At 40.5% G+C, this 9,447-nt stretch overlaps 1 protein-coding gene across 1 annotated transcript in view; it reads left to right on the top strand.

Annotated features, from left to right (window-relative positions):
• Nucleotides 1-4,056: 4,056 nt before the first annotated feature.
• The window catches only part of Zmpste24 (zinc metallopeptidase STE24), a 41,919-nt gene continuing 36,528 nt past the window's right edge, over nucleotides 4,057-9,447 (top strand). The window contains exons 1-2 of the mRNA XM_076862907.1: nucleotides 4,057-4,367; nucleotides 7,016-7,162. Of these exons, the coding sequence (XP_076719022.1) occupies nucleotides 4,245-4,367; nucleotides 7,016-7,162 (270 nt within the window). The 5' untranslated portion in view covers nucleotides 4,057-4,244. The remainder of the gene's footprint in view (nucleotides 4,368-7,015; nucleotides 7,163-9,447) is intronic.

The following is a 9,447-nucleotide window of genomic DNA, read 5'->3' as shown; positions in this document are numbered from 1 at the left end:
TATTTTTTAGTTATCGGTGGACACAACATCTTTGTTTGTATGTGGTGCTGAGGATTGAACCCGGGCCGCACGCATGCCAGGCGAGCGTGCTACCACTTGAGCCACATCCCCAGCCCCTCTGTTGGAACTTTCTATAAGTGACACATAATTATTCACTTTCTGAAATTCACTTATCTATCCACTGCTACCACTCTGGACTCTCGCTTGGATTCTATTGTGTGTGTGTGTGTGTGGTGGTGGTGCTGGGGATTGAGCCCAGGCCTTGGACATACTAAACACAGATTCTGAGTTTCATTAACATTTCTTTAGAATGTGCTCTGGACCTTGGGAACATTAATATTTCAATTTTATGAGCTATACTTTCAGACCTCACCTGGGTTCTTGAAATGGCCTCCTAATTGGACCACTGCTTCGATCTGGATCTGTGTCCTTATTACATTTACCCTTCACACAGTAGTCAGAGGAATCATCATTTCTCAAAACTCTCCAATGGCTTATTCTTTCATTCTGAGTAAACATCAGGGTTCTAACTAGGAGATTGTGCATGATGCCAGTGAAGCCAGATTTAAAGATAGGTAGTGTAGTTAGGTAAATCGGGTCTAATATCGGGTAAAATCGAAAACGAAGGCCATGTTGAGAATGGAGCCCGGGAAAGCAGAGCAGCACTTGGAAAATTGAAATATTAATGTTCCCAAGGTCCAGAGCACATTCTAAAGAAATGTTAATGAAACAGCTCCCAGCAAACAGGGAGATGCTAATCAAAAGTGCCTCCAGGCCCTTCCTGCCCAAGATTACTCCTCAGGCCCATCTGCCCCTCACCTTTTGGGTCTCCCCACCTACATTCTATCACTGCAAGACAACAACAAAGGACAGGAACTTGACAGAAATGCGGGAAAGCTGAAAGAAGACCTTAGCTATAAAAGAGGGACGACCTCACCCTCCCAGAGATTCCACTTCTTGGGTCCTTTTCTTCCTCCTGGGAGAAGTCTTTTCTGCTGTCCTTTAATAAAGCTTCTACTTTCCACTCTAAACTTGCCTTGGCTTGCTTCTCTGGCATTATACTTCAGCATTGCAGAAGCAAGGACTTATCACCGTCACCAGTAAACAGCGGTAATATCAGGATCTGCATTTCCCTTTCTCCTTACTCTTTCTTACCTTCTTACCAGTCCCCAGGTGGGTTAAGCATTGTCCAACCTCAGGGTCTTTACACTGTTCACTCTGATTGACATTTTCCCCAGTTACCTACTTTTTTTTTTTGGGGGGGGGGTCTGAGATCAACTGTTGGCTAATCTTAAAGGCCTTCCTTGACCATCTTATGTAAACTAGTGCCCCTCACACCAATACACTCTATTCCCTTTTCTCTGCTTTTTCTTCATAGCACTTATCACCACCTCCACTTTTACTGTGATATATTTGCTTATCATCTCTCACTCCATCCACCCCAGCCCACTAAGAATATAAGTTCCAGGAAAGGATGGGCTTTGTTTGGTTCACACTCACACTTAGCAGTGTCTGGTATTTTGCAGATATTTTTCTTGAATGAATGAACTGCAGTCAGTTTTGGCTTTGAAACTTCACACCATCTTCTGGTTCCTCTCTCTTCAAACACAGGGACAGATCACTGATGTCATTTTCCCAAGCATGAAGAGCTAGTAGCTAGCCTTTACTGGGTACTTATTTGGTCATGTACATTGCTTAGAGCTTTACATGAATTTTCTTGTTTGATCCTAACAATGAAGGAGGTAAGTACTCTATCACTGTACTGATGAGCAACTGATGCACAGAGGGTAAATAACTTACTAATCATGGTTATGACTGGCACTCAAGCAGCTTTAGTCTAAACTTGTGCTCTTTGTCAAAAGTTTGACAGAAGTTTCAGTGAGGCTTTGGACTCACGGATAAGTAAGGACAAGAAAAGTAACAGGGCATAATAATGATGACCTTAGAAGAGAATATTTTGAAGGTGTTTATCCTTCCATCTAAAAGTTTTCAATGTAAGTTTAAATAGTTGCAATGTAAATTCTAGCAAATTATAAATACTGACAATTAAAAACTGTGAAATCACTTTTTATAATACATCCAACAGAAAGTATATAACAATTAAATAAACACCCTCATCCATTAAAAAAATACATAAATGAGCTTTCAACATCATTCTCCCCACCCTACCACAGTAGGCACAGAATTTTATTTAGAAAAGCAAGGGGAGAATGCAGGCCATCCCAAGAGTAAGAGACATCCTTTGGGGTAAAGTAAGAAATACACATTCGGGGGAGAATTAATCTTGAGTCAGAACCTTTGGGGTGAGAAAAGTAATACACATTCAAGGGAGAATGTGACCCCTCTCTAGCAGGCAAGACAGTCTTAACATTACTCCTTTATCATCTCTGACTTATATTTAGGTTCTTTCCCCCAAGTTATCCAAATGTAATTAATGTTTGAAAAACGTTTTATTGATCACTTCTTTACAATAAAAATACGCTTGAAAGTAAAATTTTTAACAATTCCCTGTAACTTATGGTTCTAGGTATTAGCAAGAATTCTGAATTATCATTGCAATTTAGTATATAGCTAGTCAAAACAACACAATTACAAATTTTGATAATACAGAAAGTGGTATAATTCTATTGAGAAAGCATTTCTTATGTCTGGGGATGAAGCTCAGTTGGTAGAGGGCTTGCATAACATGTATAAAGCCCTAAAATAGATGGGGCTTTCCTATCAATTAATTCATGCACCTAGGTGAGTATTTCTTACTGCTAAATCAACAGGGTTCAGTTTCATTTCCATTCTTTTTTTTTTTGTTTTAATAAACACAAGGCTAAGAAATATTAAAATAAATAAGAATGTAAAAATGCTAGTAGTTTTGTTTTAGTAATGTCAATCAATTTTGGGGCTTTTTTTCTGAGTTATAGTCCCCAAATTAAAAGTGATCTTTCATCAGCTGACAATTCAATTAGGTCAGCCATTAATTTTGCTGTAAATAAAGAACTGGAGAACATCTGACTTGCAAAATAATTTGTTATCTTATTATTATAACCATTTGCTTTTTTTTTTTTTTTTAATTCTAGACAGAGTCTTCCTAAATTGCTGAGTCTGGCCCTGAACTTGTAATGCTCCTGCCTCAGCCTCCAGAGTTGCAGTATCACTAATTTAAATAGATTTAGTTAAATTTATTGTTTAAAAAATTAGGCAACTTAGCAACACCAGTCTATAGAACCAATTAACCAAATTAGATTTACTTTTGGTCAGAAAAATTCTGACTTCGGTTTTCAAGTAAAATAAATGTGTTGACAGGTGTCGCAGTGACACATTCACTTCTGAATTCCAAGACAGAAATGGCACTGAGACTTGATCAGAGTTTGTCCCCTAGATAAAGACAGGACTTTTGTTTCAGGTATTTCTAACGTACCCTATTCTTGCCTTACCCCAGGGCACACTTGGGCAAAATGCCACTTCCTGGTACACTTGGGGTGGGTGAGATAAGGTCTGCAAGTGAAATTCTCATTGCTACCGTCATTCTCATCTAATACACTTGAAGTCAGAACACGCCAATACAGGCCAAAACACTCCATGTGCAATGCCTCGCCTCGTTCTTCAGGTATCCCAGGGATGCACCTACCGCAGCTGGACAGCACGAGCCAACAGCAAAGATTTTGACAGCCTGGGACGCCTACTAAACTCGCCCATTCTTCCCAGCCACCTCTGGGCGCGGATGGCGGCCCACTGGGTCGGCGACCGCTAAACCCAGAATTTCTGTCAGCTCGTCCCAGCCCGGGAAAGCACAGAATATGCCGCAGCCCATTCTGGGCAACCAAGGCCCCCAAACCTAAAGGAACTGCCACTTGAGAGGTTAAAAAGCCCCGCCCCCGGCCGCGGAAGAAAGCCAGAACCCTGGGCAGGAACCCAATGTCGAGGGGCGGGGGATGGATGTTGGTGCAACGCAAGCTCAGCCAGGGCCGGAACTCAGCGTCTGGGCTCCCTCCCCGCTTTGGGCCGGAAATGAGGAAGGTGGGGCTGGTCCTTTCCTATGAGAAACTGGAAGTCCCCAGCGGGTGGAGGCAAGAGGAGGAGTGCTTTTGCGACACTGCCGGCAGCGCGGAGGGGCTGGTATGGGGGCGGGTGTCTGTGTAGAGGCACTCGGAAGGGACCTATATCGCTGTGGCACCGCGGGGACTCTCTGAGAGGACGGGTGTCAGTGTGGCACCGGTGCACGCTGAAGGAGCCGGTGGAACCGGGTGGCCATGGGGATGTTGGCGTCGCTGGACGCCATGTGGGAGATGCCCGCCGAGAAGCGTATCTTCGGGGCGGTGTTGCTCTTTTCCTGGACAGTGTATCTTTGGGAGACCTTCCTAGCACAGCGGCAGGTGAGCCTAGACAGGGCCCACCTGAACTCAACACCCGCCAGCCCTAGGCCAGGCTCGGAATGGACCCTAAGTCCTAGATGTTTGCTCGGGTCCCAGCATCAGTTTCAACCCCGTAACCCTTGCTGGGCCTTCTAACTTGGCCCTATGGCGGACTTGGCTTTTAGGGGTTCTTTGTACCTCAGGGAAGTTTTTCGTGAGACCCTAGGGCCTTAAGAAAGGAAAAGGTAGCCCCCTCCAGTTTGAGCTTGTGCCTGCCCTACAGCCTCTTTGGTTCTTTGGGTCCAGACCCAGGCTCCTTTATCTTTGATGTAAGCCTTCAAAAGGAAGCTGCTGACATATTCGAATCACAACTTCCCCATGATATTCGTGTTATCCTGCTCAACCACAGGATTAGGAAACCATTTTCTGAAAATAAAGATGTTGCAATTCTTCCAAGGACTGACACTCTCTTTTTTCTTTTTGATAATTTTTTTCATATTTTTTTCTTTAGTTGTAGGTGGACACAGTACATTTATTTTTATATGATGCTGAGGATGGAACCCAGTGCCTCACGCGTGCCAGTTGAGCGCTCTACCACAAAGCCACAACCCCCTGCCCATCCTTTTTTCTTTTTCTTTTTCTTTTTCTTTTTTAATAAATATTTTATTTTTTAGTTGTAGATGGACACAATATCTTTATTTTATTTTTATGTGGTGTTGAGGATCGAACCCAGGGCATCGCTCGTGCCAGGCGAGCGCTCTACCTCTGAGCCACAACCCCATCCCCCTTTTTTCTTTTTAATCTCCTTAAAGTACATATGTTTTTGCCAAAAAAGCATTATATTTACATTATTTTCGTTAAAAAAAATTTTTAAATAGTATCCTAGCGGCACACACCTTTGGCCCCAGCAACTCTGGAGGTGGAGGCAGGAAGAGCAAAACTTGGAGGCCACCATGGGCAATTATTTATTAAGAATCTGTCTCAAAATCTTAGGGGGTTGGGGGCGGCAGTAATCCCAGCAACTGGACCGTCTTTAAAAAATAAAAAGAGCTGGGGATGAAGCTCAGGGGCAAAGCGTCCCTGGGTTCATTTCCCTGCAACAAATAAAAAATGTGAGATGGGGATGGGGTTTGAAGATGTAGCTTACCGTTTGAGCACTTGACTAGCATGCCTCAGTCCATGGGTTCAATCTCCAGCACTGGTGGGCGGGGAGAGGGGGGAGTAGAAGGCAAAAGTTACTTAATAACAGCTCTCTAAAGATAATCCTAATAAATAGCTTGAAAAATTAAGAGATCTGAACTTTTTTCCCCCAGTACTGGGGATTGAACCCTGTAACTCTTAAGATTGAGTTACATCCCCAGCACTTAAAAAAAAAAAAAAAAAAATTGAGACAGGGTCTTGCTAAGTTGCTGAGGCTGGCCTGGAACTTTGGATCTTCCTGCCTCAGCCTCCTGAGTAGCTGGGATTACAGGCATGGATCACCTCACCTGACTGAGATCTGAACTTTTAGTACTGGGGATTGATCCCAGGGATGCTTTACCATTGAGTTACATCCCCAGTCCTTTTTATTTTTTGAGAGAGGGTCTTACTATATTGCCCAGACTGGCCTTGAATTTGTGATCCTCCTGCCTTAGCTTCTTGAGTTCCTGGGATTACAGGCATGTATCACTGTGCATGACTAGATCAGAACTTTTAAATGAGTTTAAATGTTTAAATGAGTTTAAATAATTGACATTTTATTACAGTTTTTCGATGTTGATTGCTTTACTTAGAATCTTCTGTGTTGTCACTGATGATGGTTGTAAAAACCTTTCTGTTCTCTCTTGAGCATTTCAGTCCTTTCTCTTTTCAAATTTTTTTTCTCAATTTACATTCTACATGAATCTATAAACAGTTTTAATTTTTTTTCTCAATAAGATATTGACCATCTATCTGTCTTACTTTAATAATAAACCTTAATAACTACTTATTACTAAGTAGTCAGAGTAACTACTTTTCAGTAGTGCCTCTACTGAATTATGCATTATTTAATGCCCTCAACTTTTATTGACATACAATATATAGAGAAAGCATTTGTTGCAAAACCATTGTAGAAGATGTTTCTGTCCTATTTTTTGGTATCTGCTTCCTGTGGTATGTCTCGTGAGCCAAAATTACCTTTTAAAATTTGGCATAATAAGAAAATTGATTTTAGAGACCTGATAAGTTTCTTTGATTCCTTAAATCTCTCTTAATTTGGACCAAATTTAATGACTAGCAACAATATCTGTTATTGCTTGTGGTTAGTATGTTTACTTCTCTTTTTCACAGTTTTTTTTTTTTTTTTCTGTATTATAGGACATAGTCATACCCAGAATGAGTGGCACCCTTGTGATGTTAAAACTTTGGTTTGCATATGTAAAGTGAAGTGTGAGGATAATCCTGATTTTTATTCTACCTAGTCAGCTAGCCTCATATTCTCTTGTTCTGCCTTTAACTTTTCTGCTTCAGTTGTTTCAGTAATCAGTGTTCATGACCAAATGTAGTATTTTCGTATATATGAAACACTCTGCAGATGTGCAGATTAAGTGACAAGTTAATGCTATAAACTATTCAATGTAAGATCATAAATTACTATTGTAATAAACAATTGACTGTTTTGTTAAAGTGTTTTCTTTAAAATATTTCAGAGAAGAATATATAAAACAACAACTCGTGTACCCCCGGAGTTAGGACAGATCATGGATGCTGAAACATTTGAGAAATCTCGACTGTATCAACTGGATAAAAGTACTTTCAGCTTCTGGTCAGGACTCTATTCAGAAGTTGAAGGCACTGTGAGTAATTTACGTCTTGGAGAGATGGTCTCTCAAATTATTTAATACTTTGCAATGTTCTCATTTTTGTATTTTTATGACACAAAAGAGGGTACTATTCCTACCAGTCCCACAGTGCTTTCCTAACCTTTATTGTTGCCATTTTTTACCCACTTGGGACACTTTTATGTCATAAGCATGATCTGATATTTATGATTTCAGTAGCTATCGAGATCTAATTCACATTTCATAAATTCATCCTTTAAAATGCACAATTCAAGTATTTTATTATAATTATACAAATAGTGTGATTCATTACAACATTCTTACACGCACATAACATAGTTTGGTAAATTTTTTTGCCTAGTACCTTCTGTTTTCTCCTCTCCTCTCGCTCCTTGGCCCCCTTCTTTATTGTACTGGCCTCTCTTTTTTCTGAGATTCTCCTTTTTTTTTTTTCCTCTTTTTTTCTAACTCCCATATATGAGAGAAAACATGACTTTTGACTTTCTGAGTCTGGCTTATGCCACTTAATATGATGTCCTTAGATTCCAGGCATTTTCTTGCAAATGACAAAATTTTGTTCTTTATAGCTGAATAAAACTCCATCGTGGGGCTGGGGTTGTAGCTTAGAGGTAGAGCGCTCCCCTAGCATGCATGAGGTTCTGGGTTCAATTCTCAGCACCACATAAAAATAAAATAAAGGTACTATGTTCACCTACAAGTAAAAAATAAATAAACCCCAGGGGCTGGGGTTGTGGCTCATTGGTAGAGTGCTCGCCTAGCACATGCAAGGCCCTGGGTTCGATCCTCAGCACCACATAAAAGTAAATAAATTAAAAATAGAGGCATTGTGTCCAACTGCAAATAAAAAATGTTAAAAAAAAAAAAAAAAACTCCATTGTGTATATATGTCATATTTTCTTTATGGACACTTACAATGGTTCCAACTTGGCTATTTTGCATTGCACTGCTAAATACATGGGTTTGCAGGTGTATCTATAATAGGCTGACATTAATTCTTCTGGATAGATACTGAAGAGTGGGATAATTTTGTTATTGATAGTAATGGGTGTGGAATAAAAGAATCCGAAACATATCGGGCATGGTGGCACACACCTGTAATACCAGTAACTTGTGAGGCTGAGGCCAGAGCCAGAGAATCACAAGTTTGAGGCCAGTCTGGGCAACTTAGGGAGAACCCTGTCCCAAAATAAAAAAGAAAAAGGGCTGGGATATTGGTCAGTGGTAGAGCCGCTCTGGTTTCAATCCCTAGTACTGCAAAAAAAAAAAAAAAAAAAGGCAGATACATAACTGCATAGTCAGTTGAAATACGATGATTTTCACCTGCAGGTCAGTTGTGACAAAGGAACTTACTATGTGCGTTAATCTTTTTGTTGTTGTGCTATGCTGGAGATTGAACCCATGGCTTTGTTCATGCAAGGCAAGCACTCTACCAACTGAGCTATATCCCTAGCCTGCCAAAGGAATCTTTCTGAAGCAGTTTTGATCTTGTTATTCTATATAAAATCTTTCAGGGGGCTGGGGATATAGCTCAGTTGGTAGAGTGCCTGCCTAGCATTCATAAGGCCCTGGCAGGGTTCAATCCCCAGCACCATCAAAAAAAAAAAAAAAAAAAAAATCAGTGGTTTGCTGTTTCCATTAGGATAAAGTATGAACTTCCTGGCTTGGTTTATGAGGTCCTTTTCAATATGGCCATAGAGTCTTTTTTTTTTTTTTTTTTTTCTGATAGTTTTTTAGTTGTCACTGAACCTTTATTTTGCTTATTTATATGCGGTGATGAGAATTGAACCCAGTGCCTCACACATGCTAGGTACCCCCAGCCCTGGCCACAGATCCTTGAGGCTCATCTTTTTGTTCCTTCCCCTTGAATCTTCTTTCCCCTTCTTTATTGACGATCTTATACCCAGGTTGACTTCCTAGAACTTGGCATGTTTTTTCATGCTGGTATCTCTGCCTAAGGTGCCATTCTCCTCATGTTTCATGACCACCTTCTTAGTGGAGGTTGGTTAATCCCTGTTCTTCCCTTAGAATCCAGCTGACTGAGACATCATCTCTTCTAAGAAATATTTGAAAACTCCTTGCCCCTCAAGACTGGTCAGAGTACTTCACGTTGTATTAAATATACTTGTTTAATTGATAGATCCTTTTTAAAGAAGGGGTACTTTAAGGTCTGTTTATCATTTTATTCCTGGTGCTTGACATATATAATAAGCACAAAACTCATATTTAGTCATTGAAATAACAAATGAGGCAATTTTAGCAAAACACAGGACCAGTCTTAC

The sequence above is a fragment of the Callospermophilus lateralis genome, chromosome 7, assembly GCF_048772815.1.
Source record: "Callospermophilus lateralis isolate mCalLat2 chromosome 7, mCalLat2.hap1, whole genome shotgun sequence".
Taxonomy (NCBI): domain Eukaryota; kingdom Metazoa; phylum Chordata; class Mammalia; order Rodentia; family Sciuridae; genus Callospermophilus; species Callospermophilus lateralis.
This window is presented reverse-complemented; position numbering and strand designations above follow the sequence as displayed.